Source organism: Pimephales promelas, chromosome 11 (assembly GCF_988280905.1).
Source record: "Pimephales promelas chromosome 11, fPimPro1.hap1.1, whole genome shotgun sequence".
NCBI classification, from domain to species: Eukaryota; Metazoa; Chordata; class Actinopteri; order Cypriniformes; family Leuciscidae; genus Pimephales; species Pimephales promelas.
Genome location: NC_142779.1, coordinates 9,378,107 through 9,404,135, shown reverse-complemented (window position 1 = coordinate 9,404,135; position 26,029 = coordinate 9,378,107). Strand labels below are relative to the sequence as shown.

The 26,029-nt window shown below is 35.8% G+C and overlaps 1 protein-coding gene across 5 annotated transcripts in view; it reads left to right on the top strand.

Moving 5' to 3' along the window:
• The window catches only part of gabrb1 (gamma-aminobutyric acid type A receptor subunit beta1), a 41,820-nt gene extending 16,426 nt beyond the window's left edge, over nucleotides 1-25,394 (top strand). Inside the window, exons 1-11 of one of the 5 annotated variants that reach the window (XM_039672381.2) lie at nucleotides 4,163-4,830; nucleotides 5,147-5,238; nucleotides 5,322-5,389; nucleotides 15,058-15,278; nucleotides 17,936-18,018; nucleotides 20,215-20,349; nucleotides 21,316-21,468; nucleotides 21,612-21,850; nucleotides 22,259-22,492; nucleotides 22,607-22,700; nucleotides 23,892-25,394. In XM_039672381.2, the coding sequence (XP_039528315.2) occupies nucleotides 4,739-4,830; nucleotides 5,147-5,238; nucleotides 5,322-5,389; nucleotides 15,058-15,278; nucleotides 17,936-18,018; nucleotides 20,215-20,349; nucleotides 21,316-21,468; nucleotides 21,612-21,850; nucleotides 22,259-22,492; nucleotides 22,607-22,700; nucleotides 23,892-23,929 (1,449 nt within the window). In that variant the 5' untranslated portion in view covers nucleotides 4,163-4,738 and the 3' untranslated portion in view covers nucleotides 23,930-25,394. Of the gene's footprint in view, nucleotides 1-4,162; nucleotides 4,831-5,146; nucleotides 5,239-5,321; nucleotides 5,390-15,057; nucleotides 15,279-17,935; nucleotides 18,019-20,214; nucleotides 20,350-21,315; nucleotides 21,469-21,611; nucleotides 21,851-22,258 lie in introns of those variants that run through there. The other 4 variants (XM_089116922.1, XM_039672384.2, XM_039672382.2 and 1 more) reach the window with 4 other exon arrangements.
• The last annotated feature ends 635 nt before the right edge of the window (nucleotides 25,395-26,029 follow it).

The window sequence follows — 26,029 nt, the reverse complement described above, 5'->3', positions numbered from 1 at the left end:
GTATCTTTATGCATGTGATAAAGGTTGATCTGAAATAGGGTCAGACAACCCCTAAACAGACAGCACTGTCGCCATAGCAACAGTCAGCCCTGGATGCCATCCCCCTGAACTGTTGCCAGCACTAAATCTGATGTCTCTCATAAGACACAAACACAACACTTGTCCTTTAAACTCAACAGGGGAGGTCTAGAATGATGGACAACACATCCTAACCTTAACTCAGGCCCTACAAAGCCAGTCACAGCGGGTCTGTGTAGTCATCTTTTCAAGCAACACAGGCTTCAGAGGCAGAACATGCAAAGAACAGCCAGAGCCCTACTAGCCAGAACCCACCTACTGGGCGTTTATATATGGAGTGAATGCTCAAAGAGAAATATGAGATGCATATATATTGAACAAATCACAAAATAACAAGTCAAGTTGACAGCTTTGTTGAGTTTTCTTACTGTTCATTGTGGTTGCATCGTTTTTTTTTGTTTTTTTTTGTTGTTATTTATTCCGAACATGTAAAAGAAACAATAATAACAATAAAAACTAAATGACAAAAACTTAATAACAAAAAAGCATGAGTTTATTTAATCCTACCCCTTCTCGCTACTTGTCAGTAATCCTCCAGTGGCCAATCATCTTAATCTATTTATCTCCACACACCATAAATAACGAACATATTTAACTATATTTATATCCACCATAATTAATTAACAATGCAAAAAGTATATATTTATAAATGAACTGTGAGACAGAATTTAAAATGACAATTGTCATAATCTTTAAATTGACAACTGTCATAATTTACCTGATTGCGCTCCAAACCCATATGACTTGCTTTATTCTGTGAAACACAAAGGGAATATATTTTGAAAAAGGTTTTTATTTTTGTGCAAACAATGAAATAAAACGAGGTCCAAAGTTCGAATTTCATTTGAAATATTTAATGTTGCATGGAAAAAAGACATTTCATTATAATATAATACTGGTTTAAAATAATGCATTTTCAGATTTTAAAATTAGCATTATCCTGTAATCTCAGTTTCCCATCTGTGACATGTTTTGCTGACGCATTAAACACAGCTGAGTACACAACTACTAATATCTTCCTAAGCTCAACATTCTGCCTAGTATGTACACTACATGGCCATTAGTGTGGACACACCCTTCTGACACCTGGGTTTGGCAATATTCTACTCTGCCACAATGCTCTCAAAATCTTAATAGTAGACAAACAATATTTTGACCCATTTTGTTATTTTTTTTTAAAGGTATAGTTCACCCAAAAATAAAAATTCTGTCATTAATCCTTACGTCCTTCCAAACCTGTAAGACTTTCGTTCATCTTCGGAACATGATTTTTTTTTTTATGAAATATGAAATATTCCTTATTACTGGTGCATACATTCATGCATAATTAAAAAATGTATATATATATATATGTATATACTGTATATATATAAATATATATATATTAGGGCTGTCAAATGATTAATCGTGATTAATCGCATCCAAAATGATGCGATTGTGGGTGCGATGTGTATAATTACTTTATGTGAAAATAATGATTATGCTTCTAAATCTTATACTTTCGATTAAGTGCAACTCTCTCTACACTGTTTTCCATATTCTCTCTTCCTCGGCCTGAATCTATTTTATTTAAAGTTTACAAGACATTATTTAGTTGATAGCGCCCTCTAGTGCCACCACTACTCTATTACAGCACTGCAAGCTGTGTCTCCTTCAGCATTATTGGCACCGTCTGGGTCATATTTTGATCTCTCATTTTTTTTATTGATTGACAAAATATTTTATACTGCATAATTTTTTTTTCAAATAAGAAAACTTTATGATTTGTCATTTGAGAAATGTCAGACCTGTTTATAATCCTGAAAATGTCCCAAAACTGCCATTTTATCCACAAGCAGTGATTTTTTTAAATTAAAAACCTTCCAATGAATGTGCCATAAAAATAGATGAATACTGGCACTGACCTTGCTTTGAACCTTTAGCTTTTTATAGAGTGAATCCTCCAGTGAGCTCATGACTGGTGTCCCTGAATCTAACACACCAGCCAACTGAAAGTCAGTGAGGAGAAGCAGCAGGTAAATGATGAGGATGGTATTTTTCACTCACTCACTTTTACAGGGTGCAACTATATTTGTGGTCTGTGGTTTTCCCAGAGAGCAATAAGGCTTGATGGACACACAGTGTGAGGAATAAGGTGAATGTGATTCAGTATTGATTCTTTGCTCTAGTTTGGGTTGATGTAATGTCTACACAGAACGTGTGTGTTCAAATTGTGGCTGTTCAGTTACCAAAGAGAAGTCAGAAGAAGATCAAGTTGTAAAATTATGAACTAAAAAAAAGGAAATATATCAATAAAAAAACAACATATGGATGAATCGTTCACAGCAAGATCAATTAAATGCATTTAAAAATAGACAGGGTAATTTTCCATTTCATGTGGACTTTAAACTTAAAGATACTCTAAGGCAGTGGTAATCAACCGGTTTTGAAGCAGGTTCTGACAGGGGTCTGAACCCACAGCCATCAGGGCCAGGCTGAAACTGGTACCTGTAACCTGGGTGTGGCAGGAGGGCTCAACATTACCCCCTTGAACGCTGTCTGAAAACTTGATCCATATATCAAACACGCTTGCATGAATTATGATACTCGGTACACTTATAAATCTCATCAGGCCAAACTCTAGTTAAACAAGTCGACTATTATAAGGATTGTTTGGTAAACACATGCTTTGTAACTTGATGTATTCCTCCTAGGAAATTCATTCAATCACCATCAAACTCGGTGTGCATGAAGTCAAGATATTATTGAGGATGCTAAATTGTGGACAGATTTTTGATAACAGTTTGGCTGTGGCAATAAAATTAATTTTATGACTAAAAAAAGGACACATAAAGTGTCTTATAACTTACTTTTACAGACAGTTACAAAACGTGGTGTGTATATTGTTCTTGTCAAGCCAAACAGCTTTCTAATTTACAGTTATTAGATCTGACCAACAGAAAGTCAGATATGGTGGTTTGAATGTGACTCCGGCTTGGGCCCGTAGATTAATTGCTGCTCGCAGCAATATTTATTTATTTATTTTTTTCTCTTTACAAAGCCTATACATATGGCTGAGCATCCAGGCATACCACTTAATGTCCAGAGGGGAAGAAAGCAGCCTGCCATCTTGTCTCAAACTCTATGCTCCATTAAACAATAAGCCTTCTTCCCACCGGCCCTGACATGCATTTTAGTTCCTGTCAGGCAAAGACGACTTGATAGCAGTAGTTATTTATATTGTAGTTTAGCAGACACTTTCGACTGAAAATTTACCTGCTAGAGGTAAACTCTCCCTGTAGTAGCCTATCATAGAAAATATAGCCTAATGTATAATAGACTATTTTACAAATTGGTGATTTTGGTTTTGATTTAAAAGCATGAAGTTCCAAACCTAAACTTAACCCTCGGTGGGACACAAGCAGATCATATGAAATTGTGAGATAGAATCCACACAATTTAAATAGTTTACAGTAAAATAAAAATCACCATAAGAGTGAGTTTAATATTTCTATACTTTTTCTTATTCTATGTTATTGTTAGTCTGTTTAAAGATGTGACATAAGAAAGCTTAATACGAAACAAAAGCTTAAATTATTGGTCCCAATGAAGCCCTGTATTCCACAGCCTAGACCCTAGACGATTTCACATAGCCTAGCCTATATTTTAAAGAATAGAAAATGAAACTACCTAAAATAACCAAACCACTTGTTTAGTTTTAAACTAGTGTTTGAAAATAGCATTGCTAGAGAAAACAAGTTTGCTTGTAAATTAACCATAGCCTGGGAAAAAACAGACGAACCTCCGGCAAATTTGAGATTTGAGGTTACAACTCTGAAGGGTCTGGTGTCAACCAGGCTGGACTTTACATATTGTAGGCTACTGTGACAACAAAACCCTGTCTTGCCTCTTCCTGTTGGTAGATCTATGCTGTATCTGTCTTTATTATTTAATAACTTGCCAATATAGCTTCCTGCTCTCCGTTAATAACAGATAACGACTATCAGATAGAAAATACCGTCAAAATTATTAGTTAGTTTGACTTGGCTGTTTGAACAGAATTGCTATAGCCTAGTAGCCTATTTTAAACACACTGTCGACTGTTCTCCTCACATCAGCGCCAGCAGTAACAGTCCTTCCTGGCCGACACATTAATTATTCCACAGTCTCCAGATATTAATGCGTTTTCCGCGTTGCCCGCTGTTTTAATGCGTTTTCCGAGTTTCTAACAAATAATTCACTGTCTCGGACGCGTGATGCACAGCAAATTGAAAGATGGCGCGAAAGAACAGCCGGCGCGCACGTTCAGGTGCACACGTCAGCTCTTCTGCTCGGATTGAATGAATAATTTTAGATGCACCGAAGGGATAGGCGCATAATCTAAACGTGACTGTACGTTCAAGCTTTCTGTGCCATGAGCTGTCGTGTCCAGTGACCCGCTGGCGATGGGATCTGACCGGCATACTGATACGCTCCGACAGCAGCGTCAGCACCGGGGAGCGCGACAGCCGCAAGAACACCTCGCGCGCCACTTTGGATTTCGTTAGAGTTACTCATTTCTTTACGTTTGTAATATTTTAATGTTGGTCTCATCGTCTCGAATGTGTTGCTGTGTAGTTGAAATCGCTAGAACGCTTCTTCAGATTAAGTTTGGGGTATTGCAACTCGGTCAATTAGAGAGATGCTGATCGCTCGGGATCACTGGTGCGCGGGGACCTTGTGCCTCTTCATGCTTGTGGTTTTGACGCTTGGCCGTACCCCGCCAGCGAACAGGTAAGACATAACGTGCTTCCCTGCTTGTGTATCATCAGTCTGACTGCATTCCCTGCAGAGCCATGTTAAACCAGCCTAAGATGGTTTGCTGGTCTTAGCTGGTCTCCCTGCCTGGTTTTAGCGCGGTTTTGGGCACTTTCAGATGGTCAGGGGGATGAAAACCAGTTTCACTTGTTTGGCAAGCCTGAGGGCCCAGGTCGCCCAAGCTAGAAGGCAGTTAAAACCAGCTTTGCTATGCTACAGTATCAGATTTTAGGCTTAAGGTGGTTTCTTTCCGCACAGCTGAATCACAGTTTCTTAAACTACTCTTCCCCAGTATGAATGAACAGAGCAACATGTCATACGTCAAAGTCACCGTGGATAAACTTCTCAAAGGCTACGACATCCGTCTCAGGCCTGACTTCGGAGGTAAAGACATTTTATTGTTTTAAAACACTTGTTTTGGGATGTGAGAGATGTTAGAGAGATTGTGGTGTCTGTTTACTTTGCAGGTCCTCCGGTTGATGTTGGTATGAGTATTGACATCTCTAGTATCGACATGGTGTCAGAAGTGAACATGGTGAGTCCACAGGCTGCTCAGATTGTTTAATAGATGGTGGGATATTAAGCAAGTATAAATCTGTGTCAACACAACCTGTTAAGGCTACAGTTTGTAAAGTGGTAGAATAGATTTCAGTTTGCTGTTGTAGTCCACTCAGGAAAGACTTACAAGCTGTTCCTATTTCTTTCACAAGCACAGCTGACTGTAAGATTAGAGAGACATTGTGTTCATTTTGCATTATGATTGTTTTGGCTTTGGAGCTGAACTGACATATTCTTTTACTCTGACTCAGCAAAGAAGGCCAAAATAAACAATTTTGTGAGGAACATACACACAAGACCCCATATACCCACACCCACAAGATGGTGAAGTTTGAAGTAATGTATTTATTTTTAATACGTTAACATACGTTAACACAACAAAAGGTTACATGTATGTGAACTAAGAAAAAAAAGGAAAAAGGCGACACATACAAATATACATATATACAGTATATACACACATGTATACATACATATAAAAAGGACATTATAAGCTACAAATATGGTTACACTGTTCTAAAATGGATGTTAAAACACAACAGTGATTATAATTTAATTTCATGATGGCCAATATGGGGGTAGAATTGTTGCATTATTCCAAATAAATAGATTGTGATCCACAAATAAATGTAAAGAGATTCACAAAAAAAAATATAAAACTCACAAATAAAATGAGATTTACAAATAAAAATATATATTTACAAATGTTTTTTAATGCCACAAACACAACTCTGCCTGGCATTTATTTGTTAACCGCTCTCTTTGCATTTGTAAATCTCCTCACGCATTTGTGTATTTTGAAACACTTCTGGTGTTAAGGTGCAGACAAATCCACAAATAAGTGGACTCCACCCACCGTTTCCTCAAGCCAATCACATAACGGCCACATTGAGCTGACCAATCGTAGCACCATCTTTATAAAAGCTACTTAAATGTCCGAATTGCACTAAGGCCTACTCCTGGATAACCTAAGAGCTGTCTGTGAAGCCAGGCTGTGAAGTTTAAAAATATATATATATAATTCAATATTTTTAAGTTATCCTGTGGCCCCCTGGTTAAAGGTGAAGTATGTAGTTTCTGCAACACTAGCGGCACCTAGCAGAATTAGCTTCGACCTGTTTAATGAATGTCTAAATAGATGTGACGTAATGACGCAAAGACATGCTCAAATCTCCCGCGGAAATCCACCAGTACCACTGGATTTAAAAACATTATTACAAGCTTACCTCTTAGAATCGAGCTAAGGCAAGCAGATAGTTTTGAACACTGACTGGTTATGTATTTTCTCAAATATGTATTTTGGACAATTTTTAAACCAAAAAAAAAAGCTACGGACTGCAGTTTTACCATACAAAATTTTACATCAAAACTACTGCTATACGCCTTATTCACGGCAGCGCCATCTTTGATTTTTAATGAGAATGATAGCGAGGCTGTGAGGGATAGACTTGCATCTCTTCAATGGGCTGTACTGTTATTTAATGTGTTTTCAGATTGTTCTGCTCATGAAACACTGGAAAATTATTTTTCCAAGAAATGTCAGTTGACAAAAAACACCCGACAATGTATAAGCTATGGAAAATTGTAAACAATCTAGCCGCTTTATTTAGCTTTTTACAGCGGATGCCGGATGCCATTGGAAACACGGTAAGTCTATCCCTCACAGCCTCACTTTCACACCTGTCATGGCGTTGCTCTGAATAAGGTCTATTGAGGACATTAGTGAGGTCCTCCTGGAGATTAGCCCCGATCATTTTCTTTTTAAAATGATAAAATAGTTGTAAGAATAATAGTAAAATGTGTTCTGAAATAAACTTCAGGTATAGCCTTGTGCATTTACACTCTGAAGTCTGAAGACGACTAATGCACTCTGTGGGATTTCTAGGATACTCAGGTCTAAGGTTGAGATTGTTACTTTTGTTATGACAAGATGTCACATTTCTCATGCTGGAAAGAGCTTTTTTTCATGAATTATGGATAGTGGGCCTGAACAAAGCCATTTCTGTGGTGATTTGTTATACATTAATTATTTTAGCAGGTGGGAGGCCTTTTAGGAAGGACACATGGTGGAAGGAGTTAGTGAGGCACAGCAGAGAGATAGTTAGCATTTGCAGTGTCTCCCTCAGGACTGGCTGTTTCTAGAAATAATATACTTTTAAATTGAAAAATATTATGTCAGCTTCCTCTCTTGTGGCAAAGTCAGGGTAAGAAACTAACCCAAAAGTTCTTGTGGAGTTTGAAGTTATAAGGTAGAGTTGACTCTGGTGGTTGGTTTCATTCCTTGTTGACAGGAAGAAAGGATCTGGCATAACATTGAGTATTCTTATACTCTGTTTTGAAGTTCTTTATCTAATCAGCTTCTCATGATTGATTTTTATACTGCTGGGCTGAGGGTCAAAACCAAGGCAAACCAAAACAAACAATAACAGAATCCAATGGTGTACATGAATACCACCACAGTGTTGTAAATACAAGTGGGAAGCTTGGGATTTTCTTTATTGGGATACTCCACTTTTTTGGAAATAGACTCATTTTACAACTCCCTCAGAGTTAAAAAGTTGACTTTTACCATTTTTGAATCCATTCAGACGATTTTCTGACATTTAGAAGATTATCAGTAACCAGACAGTTTCTGGTCTCATTGACTTCCATAGTAGGAAAACATATATACTATGGAAGTCAATGAGACCAGAATGAATGGATTCGAAAACGGTAAAACCCAACTGTTTAACTCTGGGAGAGTTGTAAAATGAGCCTATTTCCAAAAAAAGTGGACTATACCTTTATATTAAGACCCGATCTTTATAAGTTGGAAATGTGCTGGAATACCACAATATTATGTAGCAGTGAGACACAAGCAACCAGGGATACCCAGGAAAAAAAGCCAAAATGCAGTGTGACAGTAACCAGATCGCTGAAATGTAATGAAGCATTATAGGGCTGCCATCGACTAAAGCATTTTCTAGGTTATAAATGGGAGACTGTCAAAACATTTAAATAGTTTATTGATAATGTCTTTAGTTGTGTAACATTAAAGACACTCACTACTCTTGAATGAATAACTTTTGTAACCTTAATTGTAAGGACTAATCTGTATTTAATGTATTTTGGGAAGGCCATTTAGTGTTATTTTACATTTGATTCCTTTTTAAAATTTTTTTTAGTATTTATTATTTTCTTTATTTTCTTTTCATTATTCATTATTTCATTATTCATACTTCATATTATTATGCTAGTAAATTGTTTATTTGTTCTTATTTTGTTATTGACTGTTTACTTGTCTTTTCTGTGAATTCAATTCAGAGTTAGAAATCAGGCTGGTGCTGTGTGTACTTTCTTGTGTAATATTTGCCCCATTGTAAGAACAAAAATGCACTGCATGATCAAACATTTAGTTGAGATAATTATGTATATATATATATATATATATATATATATATATATATATATATATATTTATTTTTTTTTCTGAGAAAGAGCGATCGGTGATCACATGGCAGATACGGCTTCCTGTGATCAATGATCGTTGATGTACTCCAAAAATCCTGATCGGAGCACCCATACTCCTTTCCTTCATTTTTACATCTAGATTACCTTGCATGTAATGCACACTTAATCTGCAGAAACACTTTTTTAAAACTCTTAATTTTTTCTAGCTTGTTTTTTGATATTATTACTATAAGCATATCATTTTAATAACGGTGATATATTGATTAATATGGACGATTCAATGAAAGTAATTATCAGCTTGCTATCGGCCAGAATTTTTAAATCGGTGCATCCCAAGTGCTTTTAGAAAATCAGATATTGATATCTGATAAAAAATAAAAGATATGCCCTTTTGTCCAAACTCTCAAAAATGTGTTTGTCTGAAATAAAACCACACATACACTCTGACGTGATTTTCATAACACTTCAGGATTGAAGCAGCAGAGATCTACAGGTGTGTTTTCTGTTTATTTGCTTTCTATAGCACAAAATTTCGCAGGTTCAGAGAACTAAAAAAGATGATTTGGCAGAGGAGTGAAGAAACCCAGAATTTAAATAACCCATTTAGAAACAGCGTTAAACTAAAAGATAATCTACCTCAGCTCCCCTAAGAATATTGCATAAGGTCAGCTGTTCTCAATGCTGACTCAGCTTCATAGCCAGCTCTTATAAGCTTCTGCATTGATTGTTAATGTACACTGCTGGTTACCTCAGTTGCCCTCGCTCACCTCGTCATGACTGCAGTGTGAGGGCACATGTTAAGTTTGCAGTAAAAAAGCAGACTCTTTACCGCAGTATGAAGCTGGTGTTTTTACTAATGACTTCTGTGGACTTAAGCAACATAGACTATTAACTTTCTCAGTCTTGTTGTAAACATTTAATCAGTTTATTCAAAAAAAAAACTTGTATATTGTTGCCCTATTGTTGGTTTGATTGCTTCTATTGTTATCCTCATTTGTAAGTCACTTTGGATAAAAGTGTCTGCTAAATGATTATGTAAATGTAAAAAAACTGGGTGTTCATAAGATTAATCAGGTTATTTTAAAGCTGCAGTCCGTAGTTTTTCCTCTTTGTCGCCATCTCTGTTCGAAATCTGCAATTGCAGTCATTATATGTAGGCATTGATTCAGTAAACTTGCATTTGGTCTAGGTCAGGGGTTCACACTTATTTTACGTTGAAGGCCGGGTGGGACAAGAATTTAACCATGTGCGGGCCGAATTACCTTTTTTAAACCTTAGTGATCTGACAATTAGTCTACAATAATATTAACCATACAAACTACAAATAATAAAACTTGAAAAAAGTTTCGGGCTGTGCCTATGTTGTCATATATCAACATGCATATTGTTTTTCTCATAATACTGCATTAATATTTCAGGCCCTGTGTTGATTCATATTTCTTAAGTTTCAATTAATTAATGAAAACAACTTTTTGTCTAAATAAACAAAGTCTAAATTCGCATTGACTTTAATGCTGCATCAAGCTGAATCAAGCCAAAGAAGATTGTTTTCTAGTAATTTTTGGATTCGCTACTTTCAATCCTGTTGTGTCCCTCTGAAGTCTCTCAGCCTCTGTTCTTCTGTTCCACTGCAATGACTTCAGTGTGATGGATTGGGAACAGAGAAATTAGTTCATTTTAGACAGCACTGTGAGATACAGTAGGGTGTGACTGTGATAGTTTTGGCCTCGATTTGTGTGTGTATGCGTCTGATGTTGTGTTTGTTTAAGCATTTGTGTATGTGATTTTGTTTGTGTCTGGGTGCTCTGTGAAGAAGTTGAGGCGCTGGACTGATGATTTTAAGCGGTTGTCAGGGGCAACAGCTGCTTCTAATAATAGAAGCTGAAGGAGGCATTTGTCCTAAGTGAACCTGAGGCACACCCATCCTGTCTCTCTTTCATTTTTCTCTAGCTTTCTGACTCGGTCTTCGCCTACTCTGCTATTCTGCCGCACTCACATAAATTCACTCAAATGGTGTAATCTTCATGGGACTACACACTTCACATCTGAAGTGTAGTTTCATTTATATAAAAAAGGTGATAGTATGCGAATAAAATGTCCTTGATCTTTTGAAATAAAATAATTCATGGTACTATGAAAATACTGTGTAAATCACAAATACATGATGTACATTTATACACAAATATATTTATGTTTCAGAACTCAAAACCATCCTCAATAAAAAAGACCACATTATTATAATTATTATTATTTATAATTATTAGTTAATATATCATATACTTTAAAAATATTTGCACATTTTATGTTTGAATAATACTACTACTAATTGTTATTAATAATACATTCATAATTCATAAATGAAAAAAAAAAATAATTATTATTATTATTGTTAGTTTAGTAGTACACAGCTGGTCAAATGAAGTCCACGTTGTGGCCTACAAATGTGGGACAACCTACTTCATGTAGAATAAATCAGCTTTTTCTAGGCCACTGTAATGTCTGGAGTCTTAATCATGTGTCAGTGGACATAAATATATACTGTATATAGAACCAATCAAAAGTTTGGGGTCAGTAAGCTGTGGATAGCTTCCCGAGAGGCATTTCAAAGATGGCCGCTGAGTGAAACGATTATTGCTTCAAAGGGACTTTGCCTGTACACAATGCCGTTTGCTACGTGGTTTTGGGCGGAAATGACTGACCGACAGTTTCTCTCAGTTTTTCCCAACTCTTTGGTATTCTGTGTTTGTGGCCATGCACTGGATCCTTCACTAAAAACCAAAAGTAACTCGCACCAGCTTAATGTTTTCCCTTTGAATACACTTGATCCCAGGAACAATACAAGTCGACACCATTATGATTCAAGTTTGCCAGGAAGTATTTCCTACTAAAGAAAAGTGGTATTTGACTCAGATAAGTGTATCCATAACAGACTGGGGCGTGGCCTTGGCAACTTGTCAAGTGCATTATGGGTGTTGAAGTTTTCCTACATATTTAATGAAAGGAAAGAGACCAGCCTTTTCTCTAGTCAGGTGACAACGGTTTAAAAAGATTTTCCATTCTACTCTATAGGCAACCACGTCTTGCAGTAAAATATACCCCTTTAATCCTAACAGAAGAACTAACAATTGGTGTAGATGGGTAAACTTGCATGTATCATTTGCATGTATCATAAAGAGCACCTGTAATTGTTAACAAAATCACAGTGAACTTAACAGTAGCATTTACAGCTTTCACTTTAAGATTATGCATACATGCAGTATAGGCTACATCATCTCAAAACGTTTTCCCCTCAAAGGCATGTTAAGAAATTATTTCATAGAGATGTTTAAGTCACAATATAATAAATAATATGAGAATTTTAACCAAATCTTTGCTGAGTCTGGAGAAGCAGTAGTGCTGGGACAGGACCTACCTTCACCCCTTAGTAGGGCAGCTGAAACATCTTAAGTGTTTTTTTATAACATCACACATATGGAGAATCTCAGAATACTAATTGATCCAAATTATCTTTAGATCACTAATTCCTCACTGCGTTTTCTTTGTGTTTACTGAAAACAAAGATTTGCATATTCCATTGGTTAATATTGACAGGATTTTACTGCATTGCAGCAAACAACTTGAACTTGCTGAGAATAGAAACATGACTGTTACTATGCTAACACAAGAACACATATCCTGTTGTATTGCACTATTCAAATGCTTACAAGCAAAAAAGAAAATTGCAGAAAAGAAAAATTTAGTTAATAAAAAAAAATTATTGACTTATTTTTGCTACATCAGTTTGTGTTATATGTTTACACAGTTTGTATCCGAAAACTGCTGGATTTTTCTTTTTAATGGCATGTGGCATTCAGCACTGGTGAGGCTGTGTTTTGGTCACAGCAGTAATGACAACTTGGACAGGTACAAGATAAAGAAGTGAATTTCACAATTGTTTTAAATCTCCACTGTACAATTATTTGATGTGATATAATATGATAGGTCTGATTATTAGATACGATATGCTCTTTCCGAGATTTACTGAGAAGGATTCATTCCTGTGAGTGAAGCTAGTTAAATTATTGGACTTTTTAACAGCATCTCAATGTTGGTTTTTACAGCTGGTTTTAAAGCCAAGGTTTTCTGCCAGAATAACAGATGCTGTGATTGTTTTATAGTGGTTTGTAAGTGTCTCTGAGAAGCAGGGTGATTCCACTCTGTCTGTTTAACATTCACTCTCACTTATCATGTTGATTTAATGGGATCTCAGCTTAATTTGTTTAATCTCTTATTCAACTGGGAAACATGGTGACTGGGGGATGGAGTTAAAGCAGAAGCCTTATTGAAAATATGACTGCGTTTTACAGTCTAACCTTTGAATTTACAGTTAGTCCCAACTCATTTGAGTTCTTAAGAAACCTTTTCATTTTCACAGCAACCTACATGAAGTGCATAGTCATGTACTGTAAGTGGCATTACTGAGAGCAGACTGGTGATTGAAATATGGATGCACTGTTGGAATGGGATCTCATTTGGTTTCCTTTTAAGTTAGTAATTTCACTGACTTGATTAACTTGACCTCAAAGCAACTATTTTCCTTATACTATGGCAAATGTAGCACAGATTTGTTATAATTTTGTTGTTTTGTCTACAAAGGAGAGCTTGTCATCTTAGATGATTCTTTGTGTCTTTACAAATCTAGAGGCTATCTGTTCTTCCGCTGAGAAAAGGTCTTTGCTTGGAAGGCAAGCTCAGCCTCGAGGTAGTTGACATATTCTTTGATATGTCAGAGGGATGAAGATGTAGGTCCTTCTGAGATTACAGCTGTAGACAGAAAAGGAAATTAGATAAATAGCAGTGGGATATATATATATATATATATGTAGTTTGTGTCTGTGACATATTTTCTTTGAGTGTTAGTGGGGTGTTTGCATATGCTAAAAGCCATGCATGTTTTTGCCGTTGAAACCACTGTGTGCATTTTTGTTTTTTATGTATATTATACATTCGCGTGTTTTGAGACTATAAAGTTACACTTCAAATTTAAAAAAAAATTCATTTCATATTGTTAGATTGTGGCAAAATGTTGATCAGATGGTACCCCCACGTCAAAAATACAGAAAAATCAGATCCCTTCCAGAAGATTTTCCATTCTGTCTGGTTTCCAAACCCGCTCAGCAATACCCAACTTGTTAACAGCAAGTACCCAAAACTAATGACTATAAATACAAAGAAAACAAAATGGTTGCTTTCTTGAGGTAACACACAAGTTGCTATTGAGAATCTTTCAATATCAAGTAAATTTAGTGAACTGAAAAACAAACAAACAGCAATTGAGCTGTTCACAAACTTAAACTTTTCTGAGTTGTTTTGCAAAGACTTAACCCAGACGCCAAGACGCCATTATACTCAGCCACTGTGTTAGGAACATCAAAATGACTGTGTTCGTTATTACACCCAAGAACAGAACACCACAATCGCTTGGACGCCATTCTGCTCAAGCGTATCAACAATGACGGACTATGATGACAGCTCGCTCAGGGCTGGTCTGTGTTCAAATGCTGCTGTCAATCAATAATCGTGGGAGTGGTGTCCGTTTTATTGACGTCACAAAAACGAACGGCTCAATTTGAGACAGGGGAAAACATATAAGGAGATTAAAACAAAAACACTGGATAGATTTTTATCATTAAATGATGGTTGTGTACAGGCACTGCCAACACACATTTCAGTACTATCAACTTGGAAAAAGTGCGTGTACCATTATATGACCCCTTATTTCTTTCATCTAGATTGCATGAGACTTTGTGACTTTTCTTACTCTTGCGCTACTTAATACTTTAGTCCAATAAAATTGGTTTTATAATAAATCCAAACCAAAAAAAAAAATGAAAATGAAAATAACTATAAAAGGAAGTGAAAATGGCAAATGAGCTCATGACTTGTCCTCTGGTTATATTGGTAATTTCATGTTATTTTAAAAGTTTTTTTGTTTACCTCCAGGTGACAGAAATCCTCCACTAAACCATGCACATTTTCCATGTATTTCCATAGATAAAATGAGAAATGTATATCTTTATAAAGTTTCTGTCTTTTTTTGTAATAATGAATGGCCGATTTGGAGGGACGAGTTTTCTTGAAGGCATTTGACAATCAGAAAGAGTCCAGATATCCAGATAACTGTAAATGTATCCTTTATTTTTGTGTTTTTTTCAGGATTATACCATCACCATGTATTTCCAGCAGTCCTGGCGCGATAAGCGTCTGTCCTACACAGGGATCCCTCTAAATCTTACTTTGGATAACCGAGTGGCTGATCAACTCTGGGTGCCTGATACTTACTTCATAAATGACAAGAAATCTTTTGTTCATGGGGTCACTGTGAAGAACCGTATGATTCGTCTACATCCTGATGGGACTGTGCTCTACGGCCTCAGGTCAGAGAGTTTGTGTGTGTGCAGTTTTTTAAAGTATTTTTTTTTTGTTTTACTTCTTCTCTCTCTCATGCATTAGATTAATGTTTGAATCTTTTGTGTGTGTGCATCTATACATTTATCTCTGTCTGCATGTGTATGCTGTATTTTTGGCTGACCCTATTCCCCTGGCAGTCCTAATTCTTTTTTTAGAATTTAAAGCCCAGTGAGAGATGCGTATCCTGTCTCAGTCAGGGAATATAGGTTTTGTTAATCAAAGAAAGATGAGAGTGTCCCTGTCCTGGTTGAACTAGGTTACTTGTTAGCAAGAGCACAGTCCATATCTGGACCCCGGAATGGTTTCATCCAGACATTATTAGTATAACATGTAAAGAGAAAAAAAAAATTTGGTCCCACTTTATATTAAGTGGCTTTTAGTACTATGTACTTACATTGAAATTAATGGTTTGTTACAATGGACTTATTGTGTACTTACATGTTTTTACATTGTACTTATATTTTAAAATTCCAGCATGTAATTACAGCCATAATTACTTTATGTAATTACATCTGTAATTACACAGTTGACCCTCCCCTCACACCTTAACCTACCCTTAAACCGACCCATACCACCACACCTGTCCCTAACCTTACCCGTATCACATCTCAATAGCAGCAAAAGTGTTTTACAATACAACAGGAACACAATAATACATTGTACTTATTGTTCAATGTAAGTACATAGTACTTAAAGCCACTTAATATAAAGTGGGACCAAAAATTTAAATCATGAGTACATTATGTACACTTCGTTTCAAATCTTGGGGGTTTTAATGTTTTAAAAAAATTAAGAATATACCGTAAAATCAACATTTCAGTAATATTATGACATATTATTACAATTTAAAATCATTTATCTATTTGAATATATTTTAAAATATAATTTACATCTGTGATGAGTCATGACAAAGCTGAATTTTCAGCATTACTCCAGTCTTCAGAAGTCGGGCCTGCTGCTCAGGAGACATTTCTTATTATTATCAATGTTAAAAGCAGTTTAACGGCTTAATATTTTTGTGATTTTTTTTTTTCAGGATTCTTTGATGAATAGAGTACATTATAAATGACTCAACTGTGTTTAATTTCCTTCCAACAAAATATATGTAATTGACACCAAAATTTAAAAAATCTATTTTATGTTTTAAACACAAAATCCATTTGGTTAGATTTATGCTAAAAATAAGACAAACTATTTAACGAAAATAAACAATCCTTAGTATCCTGTTAAGATTAGCTTCTATTATTGTTACTGTAAACAACCCTCTCCAAAAAAAAAAAAGTATATTAGGACAATTCTGGCATGACTCATTAAAAGAGAAATAACTTAGTCATTGTTAAAGGGACCCAAAAAATGAAAAAGAAGTTCATTTACTCACAATCGAGTTGTTCCATGTATGCATTTCTGTCATCTGCTGAACACAAAAAAAGATATTTTGAAGAAAGTTGGTAACGAAACAGGTTTGGTTACCCATATTCTACGAAATATCTTCTTTTGTGTTCAGCAGAAGACATAAATTCTTACAAGTTTGGAATAACTTGAGGGTGAGTAAAGAATGACACAATTTTCCTTTTATCTCTTACTTTATAACTATCTCTTTAAATCTACCAAAACTTAAAAGGATAATGATGATTAATGTCTTTCTGCAGAGGAAAAGCTGCAGTCCTACACTTCTTTCCCTACATAGTGCAGACTGCAGAGGTTGTCTGGCCGATATACCCTCTCTCCATCTTGCTCAATACTGTATAATTCATATCTAATGTACTATGCCTGAGAGGTATGAACATGTGCTGCTCTACCTATTAGTGTGTGTCTATAAATACATGTGATCACTGATTAGAAAACTATCTCTCTGCCAGAAAAACAATACGGAGTATAATAGGGTGTTTTTGTGTGGGTGGATGTACCTGTACGTGTATACAGTGTGTTTGTGTTTCATTTGTCAGGAAAAAGTGCTTTATACTCATTCAGGGCTGCAGAACGAAGAAGCAATTCCATTATAAGTTGTCAAAAAGTGCTGCTGTCATGCACCGAGAGGCCATCACGTGTCTGTTTCCCTGTTAATTCAAGCTCAACATAATTAAGATCCAGCCAGAGGCATTTCAGAGAGGGTCTGCACGCTGCAGACATGACTGAGACAGCGTTAAGGCAATTACTCAGGAGAGGAATAAAGAGGGATGAAACACGGGAGTGATATAAGGAAGGCAGTGTGCCTGCAGTGTTGTTTTACCAGCAGCTTGTGGGAGAACCTTTAAATGACACGTGAATAAGCAAAAATTACTGTTTATAACCATCCAATTACTTGCTTCATTTCACTTAATGGCGGTTGATAGGGAGATGATTACTTTTGTTTTGTGATATGAAGTAGTACACGTGTGCTTGTCAAATTATTATTAGTTCAGCATGAATTAAAGTTCTGCAAAGCTTATCATTAAAGGTGGAAGTAGGTGGTGTAACACCATCTGCTCTTAAATGTTTCACCTACTTCTTTTGACACTGGACAATTTTTTCAAAATGAATGATCAGTCAAACTCTAAAGCAAACTTGCTATTACTGTAGACATACTAAACAACTGCTCGATTGTAATAGTATCATGTTGTTGTTTTTCACCTCATATCTGTAGGATAACTACCACAGCTGCATGTATGATGGATTTGCGCAGATACCCGCTGGATGAGCAGAACTGCACGCTGGAGATTGAAAGTTGTAAGTCCTCTTCACTGTTTAACCGTTAGCATTCATGACTAGCACGCTGAATAGATAGGTTAATTGCATATCCACAATTAATCATGTGTTAAAGGGATAGTTCACCCAAAAATGAAAATGATGTCAGTGTTTACTCACCCTCGTGTTGTTCCAACCCCGTAAGACCTTCGTTCATCTTCGGAAGACAAATTAAGATATTTTTGATGAAATCTGAGAGCTGGATCACTCCTCCATACTAGTCCATAGGCTTCTTGAGGGATTGAAACTTGCTCCCACTGGCTGGCTATGTATTTTCTCAAATATGTATTTTTGGATCATTTTTAACCCAATAAAATCTACGGATTGCAGCTTTAAGACATCTAGTCAAGACACGTCTTGAGCATTGAGCATGTTTCCAACATTCTGTTACATGTGTTTTATCTCACTGTTTTTAACTCAAGATCACGTACTTTGTCAATGGCTTCACATGTGAAGAGGTAAATAAAGGTAGTAATTCCAAGTTGAATTTCTCCTCAGGTAGGAAAATGGGTCAGGGGACGTGATTAATTTTGTTCATTTTCTTTTCACTTTCTTTTCACTTTAATTTTCTACCATTAAATTAATATAAATCATTGAAAAAATACATAGAGAGAAGGTGAATGCAAAAAGTCCACATTTTCAATGAAAGCTTTGAATAAAGATGCATGAATTTCTTGCAGCAATGCAGCAAAAACTGGCACAAGCAGTTGTATAATCCTAATGCTTGCATGCATACATGAATCATTATTCATTTATCAAGAAAAATACCTGCAGAGAATCTGGCTGTGCTGACTAATCTCTCTGCTTCATCTTTCTCAGTCTCTGCAGTGTCTTACTTTCTGCCACTCTTTCTTTTTGCTCTCTTTCATCTCCTCCCCTCATCTCTTTTGCACTTTGCCTCTCTCGGTGTGACAGACAGTGTTTGTAATTGGGTGTCTGCTTTGTTGGGCAGACAGCTGTATTTCTCTGAGGCTGCTGTCATGTCAGAGCTCTGAGATGCATATCACAGCAGGAAGGAGAAACCTCAACACCAACATCACAGCAGACATAATAAACCATATCGCTTTCACACGGCAGACATAAATCATGTCACCTTCACCAGTTTCTCATCATCCATAGGACTGGACAAGATGACTTACTGTAATACGAGACAAAAATGATTTCCACAAATAAGTTAATAGTTCACACAAAAATTAAAATTGTGTCATCATTTACTCACCCTCAAACCTGTATGTTCTTCTGAAAATAAAAGAAGATGTTTTGAAGATTGTTGGTAGCCTAACAATTTTGGAGACCATTGACTTCCATAATTGCCAAAGGAAAAAAGAAAGAAAAAATATATCTAGTTTTGGATTATATTTCATTCATATTTCAAATGAACCATCCCTTTACGCACATGTCATAAAGTCTCTTTTATTCTTTTTTATCAAAAGGTCAGTAAACATTTACATTTAGTTTGTTATGGAGACTTTCATTTGGATGTTCATTTTTAAAAACCAATAATTTTTTCATGTCACACAGTTTGCTTTTAAAAAACTCAAATGCTTAGATCTTTCATTGACTCTTTTTTTTCTTAACATTTTTGTACGACGAAAATCACATAACAGGGTTTAATACAAAATGGGACAGCTAAATATTTTTAATTGACTCAATATTTAAAGATATGAACCACAATAATTTAATCTCAATTTAGGAGATCTGGAAGAGGAACAGGCCAAAAACATGTTGGAACAGTCATGGGACACCAGAGTGTACCCTTTTTGTTGAAAGCAGCACCAATTTATCCAACATTAAAGACTCGAACATTAAAGAGAATGGGACCGGGAAGAGTAGACCTTCATGAGGAGGATCCCTGTGCTTCAGTCACTCAGAAGTATAATAGGCTAATGTTTCTTTTGATTGGACTTAATGAAGAACAGGAAGAATTGACTATCAGAATACTTTATCTTTTAATGAAGCTTTTAATGTTCTACAGTACTTAAGATAAGCACACAGAGTCTGCAGGGGCAATCTGTAACAGTTAGACCTGGACCCGGACCTCTCACAGAAGTTGATTTACCCCACTGACAACATAGACTTTGGGAATGTGAGAAAGAGGCAGCTTTCCCTTGAGCCAGCATGCTGTTCTGTGGATATATGTGCATTTCTGAATGTTTCTGTCCCTCTTTTGTTTCTCAGATGGCTACACTACAGATGACATTGAGTTCTACTGGCAGGGAGGAAGTTCAGTGACGGGGGTGGACAACATCGAGCTGCCGCAATTCTCTATTATTGATTATAAAACACTGTCTAAGAAAGCTGTGTTTGCCACAGGTACAGTACGCTCCCTGCATGTTCATGAGATGGTTTGACTTTCTTTTGAGATGAGTCAGCCCTCCTCAGTACTATATGCCAAAATTCAGTTTACTTCAATTTAAAAATGATTCATTAAAGTAGTTGTATAGTTTCGAATTTCTGCTTTATCTGATTGATGATACCATATTATTAGACCGGTGCAGAAAAGGCTCATTCGAAATATGGTGTTACAGTCTCCACAGTTTGTTAACAAATGCATGCATATACACGACTATTCAAAAGTTTGGGTTCAGTAAAAAAAAATGCTTTTGAAAGAAATGAATACTTTTATTGACACTGATGTAATGGCTGTAATGAGTAATGGCTGCTGAAAACTCAGCTTTGCCATCACATGAATACATTACATTTTTAAAAAGTTATTTTAAAGTGTAATAATAATAAAAACTTTATTTTATATAACACCTTTAAAGCAGCTTCTCAAGGCACTTTACACAATAAAAATACAAAGAGAGAGGGGGAAAAATACACAGGTAGAAATGCAAAGCATACAAAAAACAAAAGAACATACTTGAATAGAAAATAATTTAAAAAACCATCAAGAAATGCTAACCTTTTAAGGTTTTAGGTTAGATTTTAAAATGCTTGTGCATCTTTAATATGAGAAGGACGTGCGTTTCAGTGTCTTGGAGCATAGGATGAAAAAGCACTGTCCCATATACAGTAGATAGTAAACTTGTCTGTGTCTAATGTCTCTTTTTACTGTATTTTTGGTCAAATAAATTCTGCCTTGTTGAGCATATGAGGCTTCTTTCAAAAACATTTAAAAAAATTTTGAATGAATTATTACTATGTGATTAAATGACTGAACTGTGTGTGTACAGAACAGGATTAAACACTAAAAGGTGAAATGACAACCAAATTTAGATGTGTAAGTGGCGTTTGTGTACCTCACTGACACAAAACACTTTAATTTCTCCCTTTCAGGGTCGTATCCTCGTCTGTCTCTCAGTTTTAAGCTGAAGAGAAACATAGGATATTTCATCCTGCAGACCTACATGCCTTCAACGCTGATCACCATCCTGTCCTGGGTCTCCTTCTGGATCAACTATGATGCTTCAGCTGCAAGAGTTGCACTAGGTGTGTGTGTGTGTGTGTGTGTACACCTAGTACTTCGCACCAACTAAAGACATACATTTTTTGCACTTACTGTAAATTTACAATTAATGTCAACCAGTTTCTAAATAAGCTTTTTTAAACATTGTAAAATTGACTCGTTTTAGGAATCACCACCGTTCTGACTATGACTACAATCAACACTCATCTCAGGGAGACTCTACCTAAGATCCCGTATGTGAAGGCCATAGATATCTATCTGATGGGCTGCTTTGTCTTTGTGTTCCTGGCCTTGCTCGAGTATGCTTTCGTCAACTACATATTCTTCGGCCGTGGTCCACATTTACGGAAGAAAGTGGCTGAAAAAGCTGCAAAAAGCAACAATGAGAAGAGTAACAAAGTTCAGGTGGGTTTTTGACCTGCTCTATGATTATGATTAAGTAATTTTTTTGATCAATACAGTACAATACAGTGTTTGACTTCATACTGTCTCCTATTATTATATGTAGATTACCTTCATCAAACATTCACAAGTTAATTTTTAAAAACACTAATTTAATAACACTGTTAAATGTAATCTTTAGCAAATCTGATATTTTTTTGTACACGCCTAAATGTAGCATTTGGATTTTAGTATTTATTGTTTTATTTTAAATTCAATTTCGACATCATAATATTGGCCAAAACTTAGAAGAAATATTAATTGTCTTAACAGCATTGGCCAGAATTGTAATATTAATACATCTTTAAATTCGAAATCTCTTCTATTTACTAAAATTAAGTTTTATTTATTTCTTCGTTTATATTAATAAAGGTTGATGTCCATGGACACATTCCCCTGACAAACCTTGATCTGCGCCTTAGTGGGGCAGAGATGTTAGGTGCTCTTGGGGACCCGAGGAACACCATGTTCTCTTACGATAGTGCCAGCATCCAATACCGTAAGCCCCTTACAAGTCGGGACCTCTATGGACGGCCCACTGCCTCTATCGAGAGGCCAATGGAACGGAAAAAGAGTCATCTTAGGAGGCGAGCCGCTCAACTAAAGGTGAAGATTCCAGACCTGACAGATGTAAACTCCATTGACAAGTGGTCACGTGTCATTTTTCCAATCACCTACACCTTCTTTAACTTAGTATACTGGCTGTATTATGTCCACTAGGGAGCAGCAGTGACTCAACCCAGCCATACACACATCAGGTCAGGCTCTCTTACCCTCCTTGCGGTTTCGACTGCCAGTCAGACAGGAGGAAGAGGTACATTCTGTAGTTAGCCCTTCTCTGTAAATTATTCAACTATTAAAATATATAATATAAATATGTATTATAATTTTTTCAATAAGAAAAGTCAAAATGACTACTCAACTTTTGCTGCTTAATGTAGATTATCATAAATATTAGTTAAAATTGTCACTGTATTTTGCACTTTGCTTCGGTGGGATCGATTTCACTGACTTGCAGAAAGTGCAACTACGCAATGGGGAGAAAATAGGCTTTTCTTAGCTGAGGACTGTAGACATCTACTGTAGGTCAGACAGGCTTGAGTTTGTAAAACAGCATTTTAAAGTTGTTTTCATCATTTATCTTTCATATATGAAACTCTTAAAAGCATGTTCTGGGTTTTTCATAATTTTAATTCTGACATTTGTAGCATAAATGAAAAAACAGAAATTAATTTCGACCTGTCCCTCAGTTTTCTTATAAACAATTGGAATAAATAATTTTCAAACAAAGCCCTTAATTTCAAATAAGTTTTATTTGTAGATATTATTAAAGCTGACCCCTTGTTTTGTAAAAAAAAAAAAAAAAAATTGACTTATTTATTTAAGAAAACCAATTGTTATTCAGTTGTTTGTTTCTGACGTCAATATGACCCAAGCTAAAGATTAAGAAGAATAGTAAAAGTTATGTCAACCTAAGTGTCGATCTAATTCTGTTCAATATCTGTGGTATTAGTTTGTGGTTACAGCAAGACACTTATAATAAAAGTATACTGGCCAGGTAATTGAAATAACCACATAACATGACACGCTATGGAACTTTACACCAATTGCCATAATATAAAGCACTGCTTACATGGGCCAAACAGTATTAATGTGCACTATAATTTACTTAATATGAGGTAATTCACCTAGAAAAGTAGTCAAAAATGACATTTGATAGTTGTTCGATGGAGCTTAACTTAAATTAAAACCTAGAACATTTCTTTAAAACAAGACTATATTGTTCAAGTTTGTTGATGAAAGCGTAAGATTAAATCACATACTGTAGATTAAACCTGTTCTTCATTAAGACTTCACTACCAAGAAATGGGCTCATCATTTGGGTTATACAGTAGTATTTATATTGCTTGTTTAAGACTAAAACTCAAAAAAAATGTATTGTCTGCAGCTTTGGTGTGTCTATATGTGGCCTAACACACTTTTTGTTCTCTATAATCAAATGTAGTTAATCTGCCAAGAATGGATGTCCTTGCATCAATATGACAACACATGATGACAAGCAGGATGTTCAGGAGTTCAAAGTCTGGACCGTATGTAAATTTGTACATTAAAACATATCAGGTATCAGAAGATCTATGATGTCATCAAGTTTTTCTATTCTTCTTCTTATAGGCCAATCAATCCTGCATATTTCATTCAAAGCAGTAGTTGAATTTTCACCCTACTTTATATTAAGTGTCTAACTACTGTATAGTACGTACTAACATTTATATTAATAATTTCATACAATGCACTTATTTTATACATGCACGTTTCTTACACTATACGTATATTTAATAATATCCTCATGAAATTACTGCTGTAATTAATTTCTCTAATTACTCTGTTGTTGACCCTTCTCTTACATCTTAAGTGAATTGACATGAAGGCCAAGTATGGTAACCCTCTTTGTCCTCTGTATTTATTTAACCCATCTATGAGTAGGGAACATTGGGCAGTGTGGTGCCCAGGGAGCAGTTGTGGGTGTTGAGGGTGGAAGAGAAAGCTGTTCTTTCAGTACTCCCATCTATATTTTCCTGCCGGTAATGAGAGGTGAACCCGCAACCTTGGGGTTACAAGTCAGGCTCTCTAACCATTAGGCCACAAATGCTCCATTAAACCTAATTAAACATACCCATGCTGCCCTATAAACCTACCCATACCACCAAACCTGTCCCTAACCATACCAATATCCCAGCTCAATAGCAGCAAAAGTGTGTTGGGTATCACTTTATTTTACTGTGTTCTTGTTGCACATTACATGTAGTTACTAAAGTATTTACATGCAACTAACTCTTAACCCTCAACATGAACACAATAAGTGCATTGTACCTGATAGATAGTAGTTAAAGACACCTAATATAAAGGGTAAGTTTAATACTGTAATGCCCAATAAAATCCAGACTTGGTTCATTAGCAAGAGGTTAAAAATGATATACAGCTTAATTATTGATAGTTCCTACTGCTCAAATAATTGACTCAGCACTCCTAACGCTATTGTAATCGAAATGTAGCTATGACTTTAGATATAGACATAGTTTTAGGGATGTAGTTCTAACTATTTATATAGTAAGTGACTTCACTGTATTTACCTTTCAAATTTGTATTCAGCTTTAAACATATTCACTGCGAGTTATATATTATCTAAGCCCACCAAAATGTCAGATAGGACTTAATAACAAATTAGATTTTTCCTCTTTATGGCTGACTTGTGCCTTTAAAAAACAAAACAAACAAACAAAAAAAAAAAAAAAACACACAATTTACAGGGTATACCATTCACTAGCTTAGTTGAAATTTTCACAATGGATTTCCACTTTTCTATAAAACAAAGATTACTCAAGGGTACCACACATAATCAAAATCGAAAGGTACTTTCAAGGGCTTTTCTAATGCCCTGCATTTATATGTAATATTATAAATATGAATATATATGGCATGTAAATAAATTGCTTGCATTGCAACACTCTTTTTGGTGTCAACAGCTCAGTTATTGTCCAGGAGTGCCCTAACTCCATTAAAGATTCTCATTTAAAGCTAATCAAAGAGATCTCAAGATTGACAGAATAAAAACTTACGCTACGCTAGGCAAAAACCTCTTTTCCATGAGATATTGAAGCCAAAAATGATCCTTAGTTTTGAATTAATGTAAAACGCGTTGCGGCAGCATGCAGACATATGCAAGCATGCAACGTGTTTTATACATTAATTCAAAATTAAGAATCATTTTTGGCTTCAATTTCTTGTGGAAAGAGATTTAACGCAGTACGAGAGAACCTCTCGTAAGAGAACAAAGCTTGCACATGCTCCAGCCAGAATCAGCATGAAAACAGAAACACGTAAAACACATAGAAATGAAAACATATTTAATATAGGGGTTTGATAGGCCATACTCATACAACGGCTTTATGCCAAAAATAATGTTTTAAACGGTATCCTATTATCCCTGTAAGATTTGCACTCATGTTATTGGCCGGTGCAATCTTGTGCAGATGCGGAGTGTCTTGAAGGAGAATGCATTGTCACTGATTGAGACTGATAAGATGATTGTATTTGGGTGTATGTTTGTACTTAAGCCTAGCAACCACAGTTGTACTTAAGCCT